The sequence below is a fragment of the Ranitomeya imitator genome, chromosome 6 (assembly GCF_032444005.1).
Source record: "Ranitomeya imitator isolate aRanImi1 chromosome 6, aRanImi1.pri, whole genome shotgun sequence".
Classification (NCBI taxonomy): domain Eukaryota; kingdom Metazoa; phylum Chordata; class Amphibia; order Anura; family Dendrobatidae; genus Ranitomeya; species Ranitomeya imitator.
In genome coordinates, this window is record NC_091287.1 from 569,921,412 (window position 1) to 569,948,362 (window position 26,951).

General features: G+C 46.7%; 1 protein-coding gene across 1 annotated transcript in view; it reads right to left on the bottom strand.

Moving 5' to 3' along the window:
* Positions 1-26,951, bottom strand: part of WDR97 (WD repeat domain 97) — a 519,753-nt gene that overhangs the window by 252,848 nt on the left and 239,954 nt on the right. The window contains exons 12-13 of the mRNA XM_069732096.1: positions 24,825-24,980; positions 15,370-15,522 (exon numbers count right to left, since the gene is read on the bottom strand). Of these exons, the coding sequence (XP_069588197.1) occupies positions 15,370-15,522; positions 24,825-24,980 (309 nt within the window). The remainder of the gene's footprint in view (positions 1-15,369; positions 15,523-24,824; positions 24,981-26,951) is intronic.

A 26,951-nucleotide genomic window follows, 5' to 3' on the forward strand; every position in this document is an offset into this window, starting at 1 on the left:
ACTGACCCATACCACAACCTATAACCATTGACCCATATCTACTGACCCATACCACTGACATATAACCAAACACCAATATGTACTGACCCATACCACAACCTATAACCAAACACCAATATCTACTGACCCATACCACAACCTATAACCAAACACCAATATCTACTGACCCATACCACCAACCTATAACCAAACACCAATATCTACTGACCCATACCACTGACATATAACCAAACACCAATATCTACTGACCCATACCACAACCTATAACCAAACACCAATATCTACTGACCCATACCACAACCTATAACCAAACACCAATATCTACTGACCCATACCACTGACCTATAACCAAACACCCATATCTACTGACCCATACCACAACCTATAACCATTGACCCATATCTACTGACCCATACCACTGACATATAACCAAACACCAATATCTACTGACCCATACCACAACCTATAACCAAACACCAATATCTACTGACCCATACCACAACCTATAACCAAACACCAATATCTACTGACCCATACCACCAACCTATAACCAAACACCAATATCTACTGACCCATACCACTGACCTATAACCAAACACCATTATCTACTGACCCATACCACCGACCTATAACCAGTGACCCATATCTACTGACCCATACCACCGACCTATAACCAGTGACCCATATCTACTGACCCATACCACAACCTATAACCAAACACCAATATCTACTGACCCATACCACCGACCTATAACCAGTGACCCATATCTACTGACCCATACCACCGCCCTATAACCAAACACCAATATCTACTGACCCATACCACCGCCTTATAACCAAACACCAATATCTACTGACCCATACCACCGCCCTATAACCAAACACCAATATCTACTGACCCATACCACCGACCTATAACCAAACACCAATATCTACTGACCCATACCACTGACCTATAACCAGTGACCCATATCTACTGACCCATACCACTGACCTATAACCAAACACCAATATCTACTGACCCATACCACTGACCTATAACCAAACACCCATATCTACTGACCCATACCACTGACCTATAACCAAACACCAATATCTACTGACCCATACCACGACCTATAACCAAACACCCATATCTACTGACCCATACCACTGACCTATAACCAAAAACCAATATCTACTGACCCATACCACGACCTATAACCAAACACCAATATCTACTGACCCATACCACCGACCTATAACCAAACACCCATATCTACTGACCCATACCACCGACCTATAACCAAACACCAATATCTACTGACCCATACCACGACCTATAACCAAACACCCATATCTACTGACCCATACCACTGACCTATAACCAAAAACCAATATCTACTGACCCATACCACTGACCTGTAACCAAACACCCATATCTACTGACCCATACCACTGACCTATAACCAAACACCAATATCTACTGACCCATACCACTGACCTATAACCAAACACCAATATCTACTGACCCATACCACTGACCTATAACCAAACACCAATATCTACTGACCCATACCACCGACCTATAACCAAACACCAATATCTACTGACCCATACCACCGACCTATAACCAAACACCAATATCTACTGACCCATACCACCGACCTATAACCAAACACCCATATCTACTGACCCATACCACCGACCTATAACCAAACACCCATATCTACTGACCCATACCACCGACTTATAACCAAACACCAATATCTACTGACCCATACCACCGCCCTATAACCAAACACCAATATCTACTGACCCATACCACTGACCTATAACCAAACACCAATATCTACTGACCCATACCACCGACCTATAACCAATTACCAATATCTACTGACCCATACCACCGCCCTATAACCAAACACCCATATCTACTGACCCATACCACCGACCTATAACCAAACACCAATATCTACTGCCTACAATGTAATAGCCTACAGCCTGCAGTGATCCTCAACCTACTGAACAGCCGTACAGCCAGCTCTTCCCTCTCCTAGTGTATCCTCACCCACCCCCTGCAGACTGTGAGCCCTCGCGGGCAGGGTCCTCCCTCCTTATGTACTCGTGTGCCTTGTTATCTGCTCATGTTTAATGTATTTGTCTATATTTGCCCCGTATTCACATGTAAAGCGCCATGGAATAAATGGCGCTATAAAAATGTATAATAATAATAATAATAATAATATCTACTGACCCATACCACTGACCTATAACCAAACACCAATATCTACTGACCCATACCACTGACATATAACCAAACACCAATATCTACTGACCCATACCACCGCCCTATAACCAAACACCCATATCTACTGACTCATACCACCGCCCTATAACCAAACACCCATATCTACTGACCCATACCACCGCCCTATAACCAAACACCAATATCTACTGACCCATACCACAACCTATAACCAAACACCAATATCTACTGACCCATACCACCGCCCTATAACCAAACACCCATATCTACTGACCCATACCACCGCCCTATAACCAAACACCAATATCTACTGACCCATACCACAACCTATAATCAATGACCCATATCTAGTACTGACCCATACCACAACCTATAATCAATGACCCATATCTAGTACTGACCCATACCACCAACCTATAACCAAACCCCAATATCTACTGACCCATACCACTGACCTATAACCAAACACCAATATCTACTGACCCATACCACCGCCCTATAACCAAACACCAATATCTACTGACCCATACCACCGCCCTATAACCAAACACCAATATCTACTGACCCATACCACCGACCTATAACCAAACACCAATATCTACTGACCCATACCACCGCCCTATAACCAAACACCAATATCTACTGACCCATACCACCGCCCTATAACCAAACACCATTATCTACTGACCCATACCACCGACCTATAACCAAACACCAATATCTACTGACCCATACCACCGCCCTATAACCAAACACCAATATCTACTGACCCATACCACCAACCTAAAACCAGTGACCCATATCTACTGACCCATACCACAACCTAAAACCAAACACCAATATCTACCGACCCATACCACCGACCTATAACCAGTGACCCATATCTACTGACCCATACCACCGACCTATAACCAAACACCCATATCTACTGACCCATACCACAACCTGTAACCAAACACCCATATCTACTGACCCATACCACTGACCTATAACCAAACACCAATATCTACTGACCCATACCACAACCTGTAACCAAACACCCATATCTACTGACCCATACCACAACCTATAACCAGTGACCCATATCTACTGACCCATACCACAACCTATAACCAGTGACCCATATCTACTGACCCATACCACTGACCTATAACCAAACACCAATATCTACTGACCCATACCACCGCCCTATAACCAAACACCCATATCTACTGACCCATACCACCGCCCTATAACCAAACACCCATATCTACTGACCCATACCACCGCCCTATAACCAGTGACCCATATCTACTGACCCATACCACAACCTATAACCAGTGACCCATATCTACTGACCCATACCACTGACCTATAACCAAACACCAATATCTACTGACCCATACCACCGCCCTATAACCAAACACCCATATCTACTGACCCATACCACCGCCCTATAACCAAACACCCATATCTACTGACCCATACCACCGACCTATAACCAGTGACCCATATCTACTGACCCATACCACAACCTATAACCAAACACCAATATCTACTGACCCATACCACTGACCTATAACCAAACACCCATATCTACTGACCCATACCACCGACCTATAACCAAACACCAATATCTACTGACCCATACCACTGACCTATAACCAAACACCAATATCTACTGACCCATACCACCGACCTATAACCAAACACCAATATCTACTGACCCATACCACCGCCCTATAACCAAACACCAATATCTACTGACCCATACCACAACCTATAACCAAACACCAATATCTACTGACCCATACCACAACCTGTAACCAAACACCCATATCTACTGACCCATACCACAACCTATAACCAAACACCCATATCTACTGACCCATACCACCGACCTATAACCAAACACCCATATCTACTGACCCATACCACCGACCTATAACCAAACACCAATATCTACTGACCCATACCACAACCTAAAACCAAACACCAATATCTACTGACCCATACCACAACCTATAACCAGTGACCCATATCTACTGACCCATACCACCGACCTATAACCAGTGACCCATATCTACTGACCCATACCACAACCTATAACCAAACACCAATATCTACTGACCCATACCACAACCTATAACCAGTGACCCATATCTACTGACCCATACCACTGACCTATAACCAAACACCAATATCTACTGACCCATACCACAACCTAAAACCAAACACCAATATCTACTGACCCATACCACCGCCCTATAACTAAACACCCATATCTACTGACCCATACCACTGACCTATAACCAAACACCCATATCTACTGACCCATACCACCGCCCTATAACCAAACACCCATAACTACTGACCCATACCACAACCTATAACCAGTGACCCATATCTACTGACCCATACCACCGACCTATAACCAAACACCAATATCTACTGACCCATACCACCGACCTATAACCAAACACCAATATCTACTGACCCATACCACAACCTAAAACCAAACACCAATATCTACTGACCCATACCACAACCTATAACCAGTGACCCATATCTACTGACCCATACCACCGCCCTATAACCAAACACCCATATCTACTGACACATACCACCGCCCTATAACCAAACACCAATATCTACTGACCCATACCACAACCTATAACCAGTGACCCATATCTACTGACCCATACCACCGACCTATAACCAAACACCAATATCTACTGACCCATACCACAACCTATAACCAAACACCAATATCTACTGACCCATACCACAACCTATAACCAGTGACCCATATCTACTGACCCATACCACAACCTAAAACCAAACACCAATATCTACTGACCCATACCACCGCCCTATAACCAAACACCAATATCTACTGACCCATACCACCGCCCTATAACTAAACACCCATATCTACTGACCCATACCACTGACCTATAACCAAACACCCATATCTACTAACCCATACCACCGACCTATAACCAAACACCAATATCTACTGACCCATACCACCGACCTATAACCAAACACCAATATCTACTAACCCATACCACCGACCTATAACCAAACACCAATATCTACTGACCCATACCACCGACCTATAACCAAACACCAATATCTACTAACCCATACCACCGACCTATAACCAAACACCCATATCTACTGACCCATACCACCGCCCTATAACTAAACACCCATATCTACTGACCCATACCACCGCCCTATAACCAAACACCAATATCTACTGACCCATACCACAACCTAAAACCAAACACCAATATCTACTGACCCATATCACAACCTATAACCAGTGACCCATATCTACTGACCCATACCACCGCCCTATAACCAAACACCAATATCTACTGACCCATACCACAACCTAAAACCAAACACCAATATCTACTGACCCATACCACAACCTATAACCAGTGACCCATATCTACTGACCCATACCACCGCCCTATAACCAAACACCAATATCTACTAACCCATACCACCGACCTATAACCAAACACCCATATCTACTGACCCATACCACCGACCTATAACCAAACACCAATATCTACTGACCCATACCACCGACCTATAACCAAACACCAATATCTACTGACCCATACCACCGACCTATAACCAAACACCAATATCTACTGACCCATACCACAACCTATAACCAGTGACCCATATCTACTGACTCATACCACCGACGTATAACCAAACACCAATATCTACTAACCCATACCACTGACCTATAACCAAACACCCATATCTACTGACCCATACCACCGCCCTATAACCAAACACCCATATCTACTAACCCATACCACTGACCTATAACCAAACACCAATATCTACTGACCCATACCACAACCTATAACCAGTGACCCATATCTACTGACTCATACCACCGACCTATAACCAAACACCAATATCTACTAACCCATACCACCGACCTAAAACCAAACACCAATATCTACTGACCCATACCACAATCTATAACCAGTGACCCATATCTACTGACCCATACCACCGCCCTATAACCAAACACCCATATCTACTAACCCATACCACCGACCTATAACCAAACACCAATATCTACTGACCCATACCACCGACCTATAACCAAACACCAATATCTACTGACCCATACCACTGACCTATAACCAAACACCCATATCTACTGACCCATACCACAACCTATAACCAAACACCAATATCTACTGACCCATACCACCGCCCTATAACCAAACACCAATATCTACTGACCCATACCACAACCTAAAACCAAACACCAATATCTACTGACCCATACCACAACCTATAACCAGTGACCCATATCTACTGACCCATACCACCGCCCTATAACCAAACACCCATATCTACTGACCCATACCACTGACCTATAACCAAACACCAATATCTACTGACCCATACCACCGACCTATAACCAAACACCAATATCTACTGACTCATACCACCGACCTATAACCAAACACCAATATCTACTAACCCATACCACCGACCTATAACCAAACACCAATATCTACTGACCCATACCACAACCTAAAACCAAACACCAATATCTACTGACCCATACCACAATCTATAACCAGTGACCCATATCTACTGACCCATACCACCGCCCTATAACCAAACACCCATATCTACTAACCCATACCACCGACCTATAACCAAACCCCAATATCTACTGACCCATACCACCGACCTATAACCAAACACCAATATCTACTGACCCATACCACTGACCTATAACCAAACACCCATATCTACTGACCCATACCACAACCTATAACCAAACACCAATATCTACTGACCCATACCACCGCCCTATAACCAAACACCAATATCTACTGACCCATACCACAACCTAAAACCAAACACCAATATCTACTGACCCATACCACAACCTATAACCAGTGACCCATATCTACTGACCCATACCACCGCCCTATAACCAAACACCCATATCTACTAACCCATACCACCGACCTATAACCAAACACCAATATCTACTGACCCATACCACCGACCTATAACCAAACACCAATATCTACTGACCCATACCACTGACCTATAACCAAACACCAATATCTACTGACCCATACCACTGACCTATAACCAAACACCCATATCTACTGACCCATACCACAACCTATAACCAAACACCAATATCTACTGACCCATACCACCGCCCTATAACCAAACACCAATATCTACTGACCCATACCACAACCTATAACCAGTGACCCATATCTACTGACCCATACCACTGACCTATAACCAAACACCAATATCTACTGACCCATACCACAACCTAAAACCAAACACCAATATCTACTGACCCATACCACTGACCTATAACCAAACACCAATATCTACTGACCCATACCACCGCCCTATAACCAAACACCAATATCTACTGACCCATACCACAACCTATAACCAGTGACCCATATCTACTGACCCATACCACCGCCCTATAACCAAACACCATTATCTACTGACCCATACCACCGACCTATAACCAAACACCAATATCTACTGACCCATACCACTGACCTATAACCAAACACCAATATCTACTGACCCATACCACAACCTATAACCAGTGACCCATATCTACTGACCCATACCACCGCCCTATAACCAAACACCAATATCTACTGACCCATACCACGGACCTATAACCAAACACCAATATCTACTGACCCATACCACAACCTAAAACCAAACACCAATATCTACTGACCCATACCACCGCCCTATAACCAAACACCAATATCTACTGACCCATACCACCACCCTATAACCAAACACCCATATCTACTGACCCATACCACTGACCTATAACCAAACACCAATATCTACTGACCCATACCACTGACCTATAACCAAACACCCATATTTACTGACCCATACCACCACCCTATAACCAAACACCAATATCTACTGACCCATACCACAACCTATAACCAAACACCCATATCTAGTACTGACCCATACTCCCAAGCTACACCCAAACACCAATATCTACTGACCCATACCACGGACCTATAACCAAAGACCTGTATATACTGACCCATACCACAACCTGTAACCAAACACCAATATCTACTAACCCATACCACCAACCTACACCCAAAAACTCACATCTACTGACCCATACCACAACCTGTAACCAAACACCCATATCTACTGACCCATACCACCGACCTATAACCAAACACCAATATCTACTGACCCATACCACCGACCTATAACCAAACACCAATATCTACTGACCCATACCACCAACCTATAACCAAACACCAATATCTACTGACCCATACCACCGACCTATAACCAAACACCAATATCTACTGACCCATACCACCAACCTAAAACCAAACACCAATATCTACTGACCCATACCACCGACCTATAACCAAACACCCATATTTACTGACCCATACCACCGACCTATAACCAAACACCAATATCTACTGACCCATACCACCGACCTATAACCAAACACCCATATCTACTGACCCATACCACCGACCTATAACCAAACACCAATATCTACTGACCCATACCACCAACCTATAACCAAACACCCATATTTACTGACCCATACCACTGACCTATAACCAAACACCAATATCTACTGACCCATACCACCGACCTATAACCAAACACCAATATCTACTGACCCATACCACAACCTATAACCAAACACCAATATCTACTGACCCATACCACCAACCTACACCCAAAAACTCACATCTACTAACCCATACTACAACCTATAACCAAACACCAATATCTACTGACCCATACCACAACCTATAACCAAACACCAATATCTACTGACCCATACCACCAACTTACACCCAAAAACTCACATCTACTAACCCATACTACAACCTATAACCAAACACCCATATCTACTGACCCATACCACAACCTATAACCAGTGACCCATATCTACTGACCCATACCACCAACCTATAACCAAACACCAATATCTACTGACCCATACCACCGCCCTATAACCAAACACCCATATCTACTGACCCATACCACAACCTATAACCAAACAGCCATATATACTAACCAATACTAACAGCCTATAGCCAAACACCCATATCTACTGAATTATACCACCGATCTATAACCAAACACCCATATCTACTGACGCACAACACCAACGTATAACCAACCACCCATATGTACTAACCCACACCATCAACCTATAGCCAAATACCCATATACAGTATACTGACCCATACCACAACCTATAACCAAACACCTATATATACTGACCCATACCACAACCTATAACCAAACACCTATATATACTGACCCATACCACCAACCTACACCCAAACACCCAAATCTACTGGTACACAGAGCCCTACTCTGGAACTCTCTACCACAACACATCAGACTCTCACCTACCATCGAAACCTTCAAAAAGACCCTGAAGATCCACCTCTTCCGACAAGCCTACAACCTGCAGTAACCACCGATCGACCAAACCGTTGCACGACCAGCTCTACCCTCACCTACTGTATCCTCACCCATCCCTTGTAGATCGTGAGCCCTCGTGGGCAGGGTCCTCTCTCCTCCTGTATCCTCACCCATCCCTCGTAGATTGTGAGCCCTCGCGGGCAGGATCCTCTCTCCTCTTGTATCCTCACCCATCTCTTGTAGATTGTGAGCCTTCGCGGGCAGGGTCCTCTCTCCTCCTGTATCCTCACCCATCCCTTGTAGATTGTGAGCCCTCGTGGGCAGGGTCCTCTCTCCTCCTGTATCCTCACCCATCCCTTGTAGACTGTGAGCCCTCGCGGGCAGAGTCCTCTCTCCTCCTGTATCCTCACCCAGCCCTTGTAGATTGTGAGCCCTCGTGGGCAGGGTCCTCTCTCCTCCTGTATCCTCACCCATCCCTTGTAGATTGTGAGCCCTCGCGGGCAGGGTCCTCTCTCCTCCTGTATCCTCACCCATCCCTTGTAGATTGTGAGCCCTCGTGGGCAGGGTCCTCTCTCCTCCTGTATCCTCACCCATCCCTTGTAGATTGTGAGCCCTCGCGGGCAGGGTCCTCTCTCCTCCTGTATCCTCACCCACCCCTGGAAGATTGTGAGCCCTCGCGGGCAGGGTCCTCTCTCCTCCTGTATCCTCACTCATCCCTTGTAGATTGTGAGCCCTCGCGAGCAGGGTCCTCTCTCCTCCTGTATCCTCACCCATCCCTTGTAGATTGTGAGCCCTCGCGGGCAGGGTCCTCCCTCCTCCTGTATCCTCACCCAGCCCTTGTAGATTGTGATCCCTCGCGGGCAGGATCCTCTCTCCTCCTGTATCCTTACCCACCCCTGGAAGATTGTGAGCCCTCGCGGGCAGGGTCCTCTCTCCTCCTGTATTCTCACCCATCCCATGTAGATAGTGAGCCCTCGCGGGCATGGTCCTCTCTCTTCCTGTATCCTCACCCATCCCTTGTAGATTGTGAGGCCTCGCGGGCAGTGTCCTCTCTCCTCCTGTATCCTCACCCATCCCTTGTAGATTGTGAGCCCTCGTGAGCAGGGTCCTCTCTCCTCCTGTATCCTCACCCAGCCCTTGTAGATTGTGAGCCCTCGCGGGCAGGGTCCTCTCTCCTCCTGTATCCTCACCCATCCCTTGTAGATTGTGAGCCCTCGCGGGCAGGGTCCTCTCTCCTCCTGTATCCTCACCCATCCCTTGTAGATTGTGAGGCCTCGTGGGCAGGGTCCTCTCTCCTCCTGTATCCTCACCCAGCCCTTGTAGATTGTGAGCCCTCGTGGGCAGGGTCCTCTCTCCTCCTGTATCCTCACCCAGCCCTTGTAGATTGTGAGCCCTCGCGGGCAGGGTCCTCTCTCCTCCTGTATCCTCACCCATCCCTTGTAGATAGTGAGCCCTCGCGGGCAGGGTCCTCTCTCCTCCTGTATCCTCACCCATCCCTTGTAGATTGTGAGCCTTCGCGGGCAGGGTCCTCTCTCCTCCTGTATGCTCACCCATCCCTTGTAGATTGTGAGCCCTCGCGGGCAGGGTCCTCTCTCCTCCTGTATCCTCACCCATTCCTTGTAGATTGTGAGGCCTTGTGGGCAGGGTCCTCTCTCCTCCTGTATCCTCACCCATCCCTTGTAGATTGTGAGCCTTCGCGGGCAGGGTCCTCTCTCCTCCTGTATCCTCACCCATTCCTTGTAGATTGTGAGCCCTCGCGGGCAGGGTCCTCTCTCCTGTATCCTCACCCATCCCTTGTAGATTGTGAGCCCTCGCGGGCAGGGTCCTCTCTCCTCCTGTACCAGCTGTGACTTGTATTGTTCAAAATTATTGCACTTATTTTTATTATGTATACACCTCCTTACATGTAAAGCGCCATGGAATAAATGGTGCTATAACAATAAATAATAATAATAATAATAATATCCAGTGCTGCGGCTTCTTCTCCCTGAAAATCCTATGCTGCAGATTCTCCTCTCTGAATATTTCATGCCGAGGTTTCTTCTTCTCCCTGTACATCTAGTGCCGCAGTTTCTTCTCCTCTCTGAATATCCCGTGACGTGGTTTCTTCTCCTCCCTGAATATCCTTTGTAGTGGTTTCTTCTCCTCCGTGAAAATCCCGTGACATGGTTTCTTCTCCTCCCTGAATATCCGGTGTTGCGGCTTCTTCTTCTTCCTGGATATCACATGCCGCAGTTTCTTCTAATCCCTGAATATCCAGTGCCACGATTTCTTCTCCTCCCTGAATATCCCATGACGCGGCTTCTTCTCCTCTCTGAATATCCAGTGTTGCTATCCAGTGTTGCGTTTTCTTCTCCTCTCTGAATATCCAGTGTCGTGGCTTCTTCTTCTTCCTGGATATCACATGCCGCAGTTTCTTCTAATCCCTGAATATTGTGTGCTCCAGCTTCTCCTCCCTGAATATCCCATGACGCGGCTTCTTCTCCTCTCTGAATATCCAGTGTTGCGTTTTCTTCTCCTCCGTGAATATCCAGTGTTGCGTTTTCTTCTCTTCCGTGAATATCCCGTGACGTGGTTTCTTCTCCTCCCTGAATATCCCGTGTCGTGGTTTCTTCTCCTCTCTGAATATCCAGTGTTGCGTTTTCTTCTCCTCCGTGAATATCCAGTGTTGCGTTTTCTTCTCCTCCGTGAATATCCGGTGACGTGGTTTCTTCTCCTCCGTGAATATCCCGTGTCGTGGTTTCTTCTCCTTTCTGAATATCCCGTGTCGTGGTTTCTTCTCCTCCCTGAATATCCCGTGTCGTTGTTTCTTCTCCTCTCTGAATATCCAGTGTTGCGTTTTCGTCTCCTCCCTGAATATCCCGTGTCGTGGTTTCTTCTCCTCCGTGAATATCCCGTGTTGTGGTTTCTTCTCCTCTCTGAATATCCAGTGTTGCGTTTTCGTCTCCTCCCTGAATATCCCGTGTCGTGGTTTCTTCTCCTCCGTGAATATCCCGTGACGTGGTTTCTTCTCCTCCCTGAATATCCCGTGTCGTGGTTTCTTCTCCTCCCTGAATATCCCGTGTTGTGTTTTCTTCTCCTCTCTGAATATCCCGTGTTGTGGTTTCTTCTCCTCCCTGAATATCCCGTGTTGTGGTTTCTTCTCCTCTCTGAATATCCCGTGTTGTGTTTTCTTCTCCTCTCTGAATATCCCGTGTTGTGGTTTCTTCTCCTCCCTGAATATCCCGTGTCGTGGTTTCTTCTCCTCCCTGAATATCCCGTGTTGTGTTTTCTTCTCCTCTCTGAATATCCCGTGTTGTGGTTTCTTCTCCTCCCTGAATATCCCGTGACGTGGTTTCTTCTCCTCCCTGAATATCCAGTGTTGTGTTTTCTTCTCCTCTCTGAATATCCCGTGTTGTGGTTTCTTCTCTTCCGTGAATATCCCGTGTTGTGGTTTCTTCTCCTCTCTGAATATCCAGTGTTGCGTTTTCGTCTCCTCCCTGAATATCCCGTGTCGTGGTTTCTTCTCCTCCGTGAATATCCCGTGTTGTGGTTTCTTCTCCTCTCTGAATATCCAGTGTTGCGTTTTCGTCTCCTCCCTGAATATCCCGTGTCGTGGTTTCTTCTCCTCCGTGAATATCCCGTGACGTGGTTTCTTCTCCTCCCTGAATATCCCGTGTCGTGGTTTCTTCTCCTCCCTGAATATCCCGTGTTGTGTTTTCTTCTCCTCTCTGAATATCCCGTGTTGTGGTTTCTTCTCCTCCCTGAATATCCCGTGTTGTGGTTTCTTCTCCTCTCTGAATATCCCGTGTTGTGTTTTCTTCTCCTCTCTGAATATCCCGTGTCGTGGTTTCTTCTCCTCCCTGAATATCCCGTGTCGTGGTTTCTTCTCCTCCCTGAATATCCCGTGTTGTGTTTTCTTCTCCTCTCTGAATATCCCGTGTTGTGGTTTCTTCTCCTCCCTGAATATCCCGTGACGTGGTTTCTTCTCCTCCCTGAATATCCCGTGACGTGGTTTCTTCTCCTCCCTGAATATCCCGTGTCGTGGTTTCTTCTCCTCCCTGAATATCCCGTGTTGTGTTTTCTTCTCCTCTCTGAATATCCTGTGTTGTGGTTTCTTCTCCTCCCTGAATATCCCGTGACGTGGTTTCTTCTCCTCCCTGAATATCCCGTGTCGTTGTTTCTTCTCCTCCCTGAATATCCCGTGTCGTGGTTTCTTCTCCTCTCTGAATATCCCGTGACGTGGTTTCTTCTCCTCTCTGAATATCCTGTGTCGTGGCTTCTTCTTCTTCCTAGATATCACATGCCGCAGTTTCTTCTCCTCTCTGAATATCCAGTGTTGCGTTTTCTTCTCCTCCCTGAATATCCCATGTCGTGGCTTCTTCTCCTCCCTGAATATCCCGTGTCGTGGTTTCTTCTCCTCCCTGAATATCCCGTGTCGTGGTTTCTTCTCCTCCCTGAATATCCAGTGTCGTGGTTTCTTCTCCTCCGTGAATATCCCGTGTCGTGGTTTCTTCTCCTCCCTGAATGTCCCGTGTTGTGGTTTCTTCTCCTCCCTGAATATCCCGTGACGTGGTTTCTTCTCCTCCCTGAATATCCGGTGACGTGTTTTCTTCTCCTCCGTGAATATCCCGTGTCGTGGTTTCTTCTCCTCTCTGAATATCCAGTGTTGTGGTCGTGGCTTCTTCTTCTTCCTGGATATCACATGCCGCAGTTTCTTCTCCTCCCTGAATATCGTGTGCTCCAGCTTCTCCTCAATGAATACCTTATGTCCTGGTTTCTTCTTTTCCTTGAATATAGCATACCATGTTTTTTCTGTCGCACATTCTTAACTGACTGCACGAGATCCATGCCTGTCTGATGCTTATCTGGAGTCAATGTCTGAGAAGGTGATTTACATGGACTGATAATCAGAGCTCTTATCAGGTTTCTGATCATTGATCTTTGTGACTATGCCGCCAACTAAAGATTGGATGATTGTATCATTCATACAGAACCTAAAATCATAAGCTCATCACCCCATCGGCGGTGCTGCTGACAATAGGCACCTCCATTGTATTATTGCATTGTATTATCCATTATTATGTCCCATAAGATTTATATCTGCCTGTGTGAACAGACCTGTAAACCTTTGCCCATCCCCTTGTAATCAGAGCTTGTTCATGGGCAGAGATCTCCCCATACTAAACTGACCTTGAAATATGAAATACAAAACTAATTCTCTGGACTCTGAAAACCAAGACAATGGCTGCCTAAGAAGTGTAGAATCCTAGAATGTTGGACCACCTGGGTCATCGTGTCAACCCCCCGCTCAATGCAGGATTCACTAAACCATCCCAGACAGATGTCTGTCCAGCCTCTGTGTGAAGACTTCCATTGAAGGAGAACTCACCACCTCTCGTGGTCGCCTGTTCCACTCATTGATCACCATCACTGTCGAAAAGTTTTTTCTAATATCTAATCTGTGTCTTCTCCTTTCAGTTTCATTTCATTGCTTCTTGTGTTTCCTTGTGCAAATGATAATGATGATCCCTCTACACTGTGACAGCCCTTCAGATATTTGTAGAGCGCTATTAAGTCTCCTGTTAGACTTCTTTCTTGCAGCTAAACATTCCACGATTCTTTAACCGTGTAGCAAGTAGATGACACGATGTTCACATCACACTTACCTGGAGATGCTTGGGAAGGAGATCAATGGCTAATCCTGAGTCCGTAAAGAATCCGTGACTATTCTGTGGTGGGGCGAACGGGATTCTCTTTGGCTCCTGAAACCCTGAGGTCTTGAGCAGCTCATCTGGGTCAAAGTCATCCTGGTCAGGAATCTAGAAGAAAAGAACTGAACATCAACTGAAGAAATCTGTGAGAAAGATCCACAGACCAAGACCACGATGTCAAACCACACATAGACCATCAGGGTGTGACCAACGGTGCGCCAGGAGAGAGCACTGAACACGCATACACTGTGATGGGACCCTCACCCTACACAGACCACGATCATGTCGGGACCCTACACAGACCATGACAGGGTCCTGATCATACAGTACACACTGTGACCGGGTCATGATCATATACAGACCACGACAGGGTCATGATCATATACAGACCACGACAGCGTCCTGATCATACAGTACACACTGTGACCGTGTCATGATCATATACAGACTGTGACCAGATCCTGATCATATACAGACCACGACAGGGTCCTGATCATATACAGACCACGACAGGGTCCTGATCATATACAGACCATGACAGGGTCCTGATCATATACAGACCACGACAGGGTCCTGATCATATACAGACCACGACAGGGTCCTGATCATACAGTACACACTGTGACCGTGTCATGATCATATACAGACTGTGACCAGATCCTGATCATATACAGACCACGACAGGGTCCTGATCATATACAGACCACGACAGGGTCCTGATCATATACAGACCACGACAGGGTCCTGATCATATACAGACCACGACAGGGTCCTGATCATATACAGACCACGACAGGGTCCTGATCATATACAGACCACGACAGGGTCCTGATCATACACACTGTGACCGGGTCATGATCATATACAGACCACGCCAGGGTCCTGATCATACACAACCTGTGATCGGGTCCTAATCATATACAGACCACGACAGGGTCCTGATCATACACAGACTGTGACAGGGTCATGATCATACACAGACTGTGACCGGGTCATGATCATATACTGTACAGACCACGCCAGGGTCCTGATCATACACAGGCCGTGACCTGGTCCTTGTCATACACAGACTACAACAAGGTCCTGATTAGTGATGAGCGAGTGTACTCGTTGCTCGGGTTTTCCCCAGCACGCTCGGGTGGTCTCCGAGTAGTTATAACTGTTCGGAGATTAAGTTTTCATCCCGGTAGCTGAATGATTTACAGCTACTAGCCTGCTTGATTACATGTGGGGATTCCCTAGCAACCAGGCCACCCCCACATGTACTCAGTCTGGCTAGTAGCTGTAAATCATTCAGCTGAGGGGATGAAAACTTAATCTCCGAACACTAACAAATACTCAGAGATCACCAGAGCGTGCTGGGGAAAACACGAGCAACGAGTATATTCGCTTATTACTAGTCCTGATCATACACAGCCCGTTACTGGGTACTGATCACACACAGATCAGGATCTATTCATACATATAATGGGGTTGATTACATATAGACTGCAACCAGGTCCTGATCATACACAGACTGTGACCAGGTCCTGATCATACACAGACTGTGACCAGGCCCTGATCATACACAGACTGTGACCAGGTCCTGATCATACACAGACTGTGACCAGGTCCTGATCATACACAGACTGTGACCAGGCCCTGATCATACACAGACTGTGACCAGGCCCTGATCATACACAGACTGTGACCAGGCCCTGATCATACACAGACTGTGACCAGGTCCTGATCATACACAGACTGTGACCAGGTCCTGATCATACACAGACTGTGACCAGGTCCTGATCATACACAGACTGTGACCAAGTCCTGATCATACACAGACTGTGACCAGGTCCTGATCATACACAGACTGTGACCAGGTCCTGATCATACACAGACTGTGACCAGGTCCTGATCATACACAGACTGTGACCAAGTCCTGATCATACACAGACTGTGACCATGTCCTGATCATACACAGACTGTGACCATGTCCTGATCATACACAGACTGTGACCAGGCCCTGATCATACACAGACTGTGACCAGGCCCTGATCATACACAGACTGTGACCAGGTCCTGATCATACACAGACTGTGACCAGGTCCTGATCATACACAGACTGTGACCAGGTCCTGATCATACACAGACTGTGACCAGGCCCTGATCATACACAGACTGTGACCAGGTCCTGATCATACACAGACTGTGACCAGGCCCTGATCATACACAGACTGTGACCAGGCCCTGATCATACACAGACTGTGACCAGGCCCTGATCATACACAGACTGCGACCGGGTCCTGATCATACACAGACTGTGACAAGGCCCTGATCATACACAGACTGTGACCAGGTCCTGATCATACACAGACTGTGACCAGGCCCTGATCATACACAGACTGTGACCAGGTCCTGATCATACACAGACTGTGACCAGGTCCTGATCATACACAGACTGTGACCAGGTCCTGATCATACACAGACTGTGACCAGGTCCTGATCATACACAGACTGTGACCAGGTCCTGATCATACACAGACTGTGACCATGTCCTGATCATACACAGACTGCGACCGGGTCCTGATCATACACAGACTGTGACAAGGCCCTGATCATACACAGACTGTGACCAGGTCCTGATCATACACAGACTGTGACCAGGTCCTGATCATACACAGACTGTGACCAGGTCCTGATCATACACAGACTGTGACCAGGCCCTGATCATACACAGACTGTGACCAGGTCCTGATCATACACAGACTGCGACCGGGTCCTGATCATACACAGACTGTGACAAGGCCCTGATCATACACAGACTGTGACCAGGCCCTGATCATACACAGACTGTGACCAGGTCACAATGAGAAAACAAATCCAGAAAATCATCTTGTCTGATTTGGGAAGATTTATTTTTGCAAATTATGGTGGAAAATAAGTATTTGGTCAATAACAAAAGTTCATCTCCATATTTTGTTCTATATTCTTTGTTGGCGATGACAGAGGTGAAGCGTTTTCTGTAAGTCTCCACAAGGTTGGCACACACTGTTGGGGGTATGTTGGCCCATTCTTCCATGCAGATCTCTGTCACGATCCCAATGGCAGGGGATCACAAAAATGACAAGCACAGATACAAACAAGCTCTAGGGCGATGGAACCTGAGCTGACCGCGACCCTAAACCTAACACACAAATAAAAGTAGCCGGGGAACGTGCCTACGATGATCCTAGACGTCTCGCTCCAGCCGAAGATCTAACTTCCCCTATCAGAAGATACACAGACCTCTCTTGCCTCCAGAGAAATACCCCACAGCAAATAGCAGCCCCCCACATATAATGACGGTGAAATGAGAGGAAAGCACATACGTAGTATGAAAACAGTTTCAGCAAAATGAGGCCCGCTAAAGCTAGATAGCAGAGGATACAAAAGTGAACTGCGCGGTCAGCGAAAAACCCTTCAAAAAACCATCCTGAAATTACTTGAACTCATGTGCCAACTCATGGTACATGAAAAGCAATTTCAGCCCACTAGAGCAACCAGCAGCAGAGAATCACATAACTGCAGGCTGGACTAAAAACCAAATTAAGCAAAACACAAAACAGGAAAATCCAAACTTAGCTTGTCCAGAAGGTTCTAGGAGCAGGGAGCAGAGGTAACAAGACACACTGGGTACATTGGTAACCGGCGAGGAAATGCCAGCAAAGCCAGGTTAAATAGGAAACTCCCATAAGCTGATGGAACAGGTGGAACCCAGAAACCCAGGAAAGACAAGTCACCCAGTACCATAAGTAACCACCAGAGGGAGCCCAAAAACAGAACTCACAACAGTACCCCCCCCTTGAGGAGGGGTCACCGAACCCTCACGAGAACCACCAGGGCGACCAGGATGAGCCCTATGAAAAGCGCGAACCAAATCATCAGCATGAACATCCGAGGCAACCACCCAAGAATTATCCTCCTGACCATAACCCTTCCACTTGACCAAATACTGGAGTTTCCGTCTGGAAACACGAGAATCCAAGATCTTCTCCACAACATACTCCAATTCTCCCTCCACCAGCACTGGAGCAGGAGGCTCAAGCGAAGGAACAACAGGTACCTCATACTTCCGCAACAACGACCGATGGAACACATTATGAATAGCAAACGATGCCGGGAGATCCAAACGAAACGACACAGGGTTAAGAATTTCCAAGATCCTATAGGGACCGATGAACCGAGGCTTGAACTTAGGAGAAGAGACCTTCATAGGAACAAAACGAGAAGACAACCACACCAAGTCACCAACAAGAAGTCGAGGACCCACGCGGCGACGGCGATTAGCAAACTGCTGAGCCTTCTCCTGGGACAACTTCAAATTGTCCACCACATGACTCCAAATCCGATGCAACCTATCCACCACCATGTCCACTCCAGGACAATCAGAAGGTTCCACCTGACCAGAGGAAAAACGAGGATGAAACCCCGAATTACAAAAGAAAGGAGAAACCAAGGTAGCAGAACTAGCCCGATTATTAAGGGCAAACTCGGCCAGCGGCAAAAAGGTAACCCAGTCATCCTGATCAGCAGAAACAAAACACCTTAAATAAGTTTCCAAGGTCTGATTAGTTCGTTCAGTCTGGCCATTCGTCTGAGGATGGAATGCAGACGAAAAGGACAAATCAATGCCCATCTTAGCACAGAACGTCCGCCAAAATCTAGACACAAACTGGGATCCCCTGTCAGAAACGATGTTCTCAGGAATCCCATGCAAACGAACCACATTCTGAAAAAACAGAGGGACCAACTCAGAGGAGGAAGGCAACTTAGGCAAGGGTACCAGATGAACCATTTTAGAAAAGCGATCACACACAACCCAGATGACGGACATTTTTTGAGAGACAGGGAGATCCGAAATAAAGTCCATGGAAATGTGCGTCCAAGGCCTCTTCGGGATAGGCAAAGGTGACAACAATCCACTGGCCCGAGAACAGCAAGGCTTAGCCCGAGCGCAAACCTCACAAGACTGCACAAAAGAACGCACATCCCTCGACAAGGAAGGCCACCAAAAAGACCTGGCCACCAAGTCTCTAGTACCAAATATTCCAGGATGACCTGCCAACGCAGAAGAATGGACCTCGGAGATGACTCTACTGGTCCAATTATCCAGAACAAACAGTCTCTCAGGCGGACAACGATCAGGTTTACCCGCCTGAAACTCCTGCAAAGCACGTCGCAAGTCTGGGGAGACAGCAGACAAAATCACCCCATCCCTAAGGATACCAGAGGGCTCAGAATTTCCAAGGGAGTCAGGCACAAAACTCCTAGAAAGAGCATCCGCCTTCACATTCTTTGAACCTGGCAGGTATGAAACCACAAAATTGAAACGAGAGAAAAACAGTGACCAACGAGCCTGTCTAGGATTCAGACGCCTGGCAGACTCAAGGTAAATCAAATTTTTGTGATCAGTCAAGACCACCACACGATGTCTAGCACCCTCTAGCCAATGACGCCACTCCTCAAATGCCCACTTCATGGCCAAAAGTTCCCGATTACCAACATCATAATTCCGCTCAGCCGGCGAAAACTTTCTAGAAAAAAAAACGCGCATGGCTTCATCACTGAGCCATCGGAGCTTCTCTGTGACAAAACCGCCCCCGCTCCAATCTCGGAAGCATCAACCTCAACCTGAAAAGGGAGCGAAACATCTGGCTGACGCAACACAGGAGCAGAAGAAAACCGGCGCTTAAGTTCCTGAAAGGCCTCCACAGCCGCAGGAGACCAATTAGCAACATCAGCACCCTTCTTAGTCAAATCCGTCAAAGGCTTAACAACACTAGAAAAATTAGTTATAAAACGACGATAGAAATTAGCAAAACTCAAGAACTTCTGTAGACTCTTAAGAGATGTAGGCTGCGTCCAGTCACAAATAGCCTGAACCTTGACGGGATCCATCTCAATAGTAGAAGGGGAAAAAATATACCCCAAGAAAGAAATCTTCTGGACTCCAAAGAGACACTTTGAGCCTTTTACAAACAAGGAATTGGCCCGCAGGACCTGAAACACCTTCCTGACCTGCTGAACATGAGACTCCCAGTCATCAGAAAAAAACAAAATATCATCCAAATACACAATCATAAATTTATCCAGATATTCACGGAAAATATCGTGCATAAAGGACTGGAAGACTGAAGGAGCATTAGAAAGTCCAAAAGGCATTACCAAATACTCAAAATGGCCCTCAGGCGTATTAAATGCGGTTTTCCACTCATCACCTTGCTTTATTCGTAAAAGATTATACGCACCCCGAAGATCAATCTTAGTGAACCATTTAGCCCCCTTAATGCGAGCAAACAAATCAGTCAACAATGGCAAAGGATACTGATATTTTACGGTAATCTTATTCAAAAGACGATAATCTATACAAGGCCTCAAGGAACCATCTTTTTTGGCCACGAAAAAAAAACCTGCTCCCAAAGGGGACAAAGATGGACGGATATGTCCCTTTTCCAAGGACTCCTTAACATAATCCCGCATAGCAGTATGCTCTGGCACTGTCATGATCCCAATGGCAGGGGATCACAAAAATGACAAGCACAGATACAAACAAGCTCTAGGGCGATGGAACCTGAGCTGACCGCGACCCTAAACCTAACACACAAATAAAAGTAGCCGGGGAACGTGCCTACGATGATCCTAGACGTCTCGCTCCAGCCGAAGATCTAACTTCCCCTATCAGAAGATACACAGACCTCTCTTGCCTCCAGAGAAATACCCCACAGCAAATAGCAGCCCCCCACATATAATGACGGTGAAATGAGAGGAAAGCACATACGTAGTATGAAAACAGTTTCAGCAAAATGAGGCCTGCTAAAGCTAGATAGCAGAGGATACAAAAGTGAACTGCGCGGTCAGCGAAAAACCCTTCAAAAAACCATCCTGAAATTACTTGAACTCATGTGCCAACTCATGGTACATGAAAAGCAATTTCAGCCCACTAGAGCAACCAGCAGCAGAGAATCACATAACTGCAGGCTGGACTAAAAACCAAATTAAGCAAAACACAAAACAGGAAAATCCAAACTTAGCTTGTCCAGAAGGTTCTAGGAGCAGGGAGCAGAGGTAACAAGACACACTGGATACATTGGTAACCGGCGAGGAAATGCCAGCAAAGCCAGGTTAAATAGGAAACTCCCATAAGCTGATGGAACAGGTGGAACCCAGAAACCCAGGAAAGACAAGTCACCCAGTACCATAAGTAACCACCAGAGGGAGCCCAAAAACAGAACTCACAACAGATCTCCTCTAGAGCAGTGATGTTTTGGGCCTGTCGCTGGGCAACACGGACTTTCATTTCCTTCCTTAGGATTCTATGGATGTAAGGTCTGGAAACTGGCTAGGCAAATCCAGGACCTTCATATGCTTTTTATGAAGCCACACCTTCATTGGCCGGGCGATGTGCTTGGGATCATTATCATGCTAAAAGACCCATCCACGCTTCATCTTCAATGCCCTTGCTTTTGGAAGGAGGTTTGCAATCAAAATCTCACGATACATGGCCCCATTCATTATTTCATGTACACGGATCAATCGTCCTTGTCCCTTTGTAGAGAAACAGCCCCAAAAGCATGATATTGCCTCCCCATGCTTCACAGTAGGTATGGTGTTCTTTGGATGAAGCTTAGCATTCTGTCTCCTCCAAACACAACAAGTTTTGTTTCTACTAAACAGTTCTCCTTTGGTTTCATCAGACCATAGGACATTCTCCCAATACTCTTCTGGATAATCCAAATGCTCTCTAGCAATCTTCAGATGAGCCCGCACATGTACTGGCTTAAGCAGTGGGGCAACGTCTGGCACTGCAGGACCTGAGTCCTTAGCGGCGTAGTGTGTTACTGATGATGGTAGCCTTTGTTACATTGGTCCCAGCTCTATGCAGGTCATTCACTACGTTCCCCCGTGTGGTTCTGGGAGTTTTGCTCACCGTTCTTGTAATCATTTTGACCCCACGGGGTGGGATTTTGCGTGGAGCCCCAGATCGAGGGAGATTATCAGTGGTCTTGTATGTCTTCCATTTTCTTATTATTGCTCCCACAGTTAACTTCATCGCACCAAGCTGCTTGCCTATTGCAGATTCAGTGTTCCCAGCCTGGTGCAGCGCTGCAGTTTTGTTTCTGGTGTCCTTCGACAGCTCTTTGGTCTTCACCATAGTGGAGTTTGGAGTGTGACTGTTTGAGGTTGTGGACAAGTGTCTTTTATACTAATAACAAGGTCAAACAGGAGCCATTACTACAGGTAATGAGTGGAGGACAGAGGAGCCTCTTAAAGAAGAAGTTACAGGTCTGTGAGAGACAGAAATCTTGCATGTTTTTAGGTGACCAAATACTTAATTTCCACCATAATTTGCTAAATAAATCTTCCATATCAGACGCGGTGATTTTCTGGTTTCACTTTCTCATTGTGACTCTCATAGTTGTGGTCTACCTATGATGTCAATTACAGCCTCACTCATCTTTTTTAAGTGGGAGAACTTGCACAATTGGTGGCTGACTAAATATTTTTTTCCCCACTGTATATGATCTTGAAATTACTAAGTATGGATGTGTGTTCCAGGGGGTCCATGAGGGGAGGGGATTTTCTTCCACGGGTGGTATACTGCAGATCCCATTGACTACACTCACACACTGACATATCTGCACTCCCAGGATTCCCAGTACCATCGTCACGGTCAACTATGTGGCATCTATCTAGTAGTCTACTGCAACCTCAGCATAAACCTTATACTTTGTGGCCTCTGGGGCTCTGGTGTCATGGACACATCAATCTCTCTGATACTTTGTCATTTCCTCAGCTAGTCCCACGTTCCTCCCACTCCTCTACCTGTCTGACATATAATATACTTTGCTGCTTTCTGACTCTTTCTTGGAGGCTCTATTGCCCTGTCTTTTTAATTGTTTTACTTTTATTTTGTTGATATCTAATAAAAACATTTGTTTTAATGTAGTTAGAAGTGTCTGATGCCTACTATTTTGGGGCATATGGGACTGAATGCACTGGGATCGTGTATTGAGAAATGTGTCCACTCTAGAGACAACAATATTTGTCTTTAGGATCTGAAAGTAGATAACTCTCCTTCTGCCTCCCAGCCCGCTACCCGATCTAGCCGGATCACATGTCTCCATGCACCTGGATTACACTACTTGATGTACACAGGTCACATGACCCAATGTACCAGATGATGGATCAGATGAATTGATCTACCCAGGTCACATGGCCTGATCTACCCGGATCACATGGCCTGATCTACCCGGATCATATGGCCTGATCTACCCGGATCACATGGCCTGATCTACCCGGGTCACATGGCCTGATCTACCCGGGTCACATGGCCTGATCTACCCAGATCACACGGCCTGGTCTACCCCCCACCTCTACGTTCTACTCACAGTGAAGCCAGGTTTCTCCTGGTACATGAGCTGTAGGTATTTCTTCATGGCTTCTCTTCTGGTTTCTTTGCTGCTCTTCATTCTTTTAAAAGATCGCAGTTTTCCCATTTGGATGAGATGAAGCTCCTGATCCCTGGTGCTTAATAACGAACATTCCTGAAAATGTGAAGCATGAAACCATGTGATTAGCCCTACTATGTACAGTCCGGACTGGCCGAATACTGTCATGTCGGGACCGGCCCCATTCTGTCAGTCTGGAACAACCCCTTCTATAATGGTAGGATCAGCCCCATTCTGTCACATTCGGACTGGACGAATTCTGTTATGTCGGGACCGGCCCCATTCTGTCATGTCTGGAATGACCCCTTCTATAACGACAGGATCTGCCCCATTCTGTCACATTCGGACTGGACAAATTCTGTTATGTCGGGACCGGCCCCATTCTGTCATGTCTGGAATGACCCCTTCTATAACGACAGGATCGGCCCCATTCTGTCATGTCGGGGCTGGCCCCATTCTGTCATGTCTGGAATGACCCCTTCTATAACGACAGGATCGGCCCCATTCTGTCATGTCGGGACCGGCCCCATTCTGTCTCGTCTAGAATGACCCCTTCTATAACGACAGGATCTGCCCCATTCTGTCAAGCCCGGACGGGAAGAATTCTGTCATGTCGGGACCGGCCCCATTCTGTCAGTCTGGAACAACCCCTTCTATAATGGTAGGATCAGCCCCATTCTGTCACATTCGGACTGGACGAATTCTGTTATGTCGGGACCGGCCCCATTCTGTCATGTCTGGAATGACCCCTTCTATAACGACAGGATCTGCCCCATTCTGTCACGTCCGGACCGGCCCCATTCTGTCAGTCTGGAACAACCCCTTCTATAATGGTAGGATCTGCCCCATTCTGTCACATTCGGACTGGACGAATTCTGTTATGTCGGGACCGGCCCCATTCTGTCATGTCTGGAATGACCCCTTCTATAACGACAGGATCGGCCCCATTCTGTCACATCGGGACCGGCCCCATTCTGTCAGTCTGGAACAAGCCCTTCTATAATGGTAGGATCTGCCCCATTCTGTCACATTCGGACTGGACGAATTCTGTTATGTCGGGACCGGCCCCATTCTGTCTCGTCTAGAATGACCCATTCTATAACGACAGGATCGGCCCCATTCTGTCAAGTCCGGACGGGACGAATTCTGTCATGTCGGGGCTGGCCCCATTCTGTCACGTCTGGAACAACCCCTTCTATAATGATAGGATCTGCCCCATTCTGTCACATCGGGACCAGCCCCATTCTGTCACGTCGGGAACGGCCTTGTGACGTCTGAAACGACCCCTTCTATAATGACAGGATTTGCCCCATTCTGTCATGTATTGAACGGCCCCATTCTGTCACGTCTGGAATGACCCCTTCTATAACATCCTGATCGGCCCCATTCTGTCATGTCGGGACCGGCCCCATTTTGTCATGTCTGGAATGACCCCTTCTATAACGACAGGATCGGCCCCATTGTGTCATATCGGGACCGGTCGCATTCTGTCACGTCTGGAACAACCCCTTCTATAATATCCTGATTGGCCACATTGTGTCATATCGGGACCGGTCACATTCTGTCACGTCAGGAACGGCCCCTTCTATAATATCCTGATTGGCCACATTGTGTCATATCGGGACCGGTCGCATTCTGTCACGTCAGGAACAACCCCTTCTATAATATCCTGATTGGCCACATTTTGTCATATCGGGACCGGTCACATTCTGTCACGTCAGGAACGGCCCCTGTGAGGAACCTGTATAAAATAAGTAGTAGTTTCTCTGCCTGTTAGCACCATGGCTGAGGGATTTTTGGCACTCCTAACCATGGTGCTGAGAAACCCATGGTTGCTGTAAAAACCCCCTCTTTTTCCCCTTCCCTTTCACTCAGCCAAGAGCTGCTTTGCCAATGTACTGGGGGGAGTTTTATGGCCGAAAGGTATTTACGACAGCATTTCCTGCCATGTAAGCTCTTGTCCAGCTATAAGTGAACTAGAAACTTCCAGAAATCCATGGAAGTTCTTTGTTGAGATGAATGATGGGTTTGTTATGACTATGACATGTTTTGTAGCGGAGTTATCGA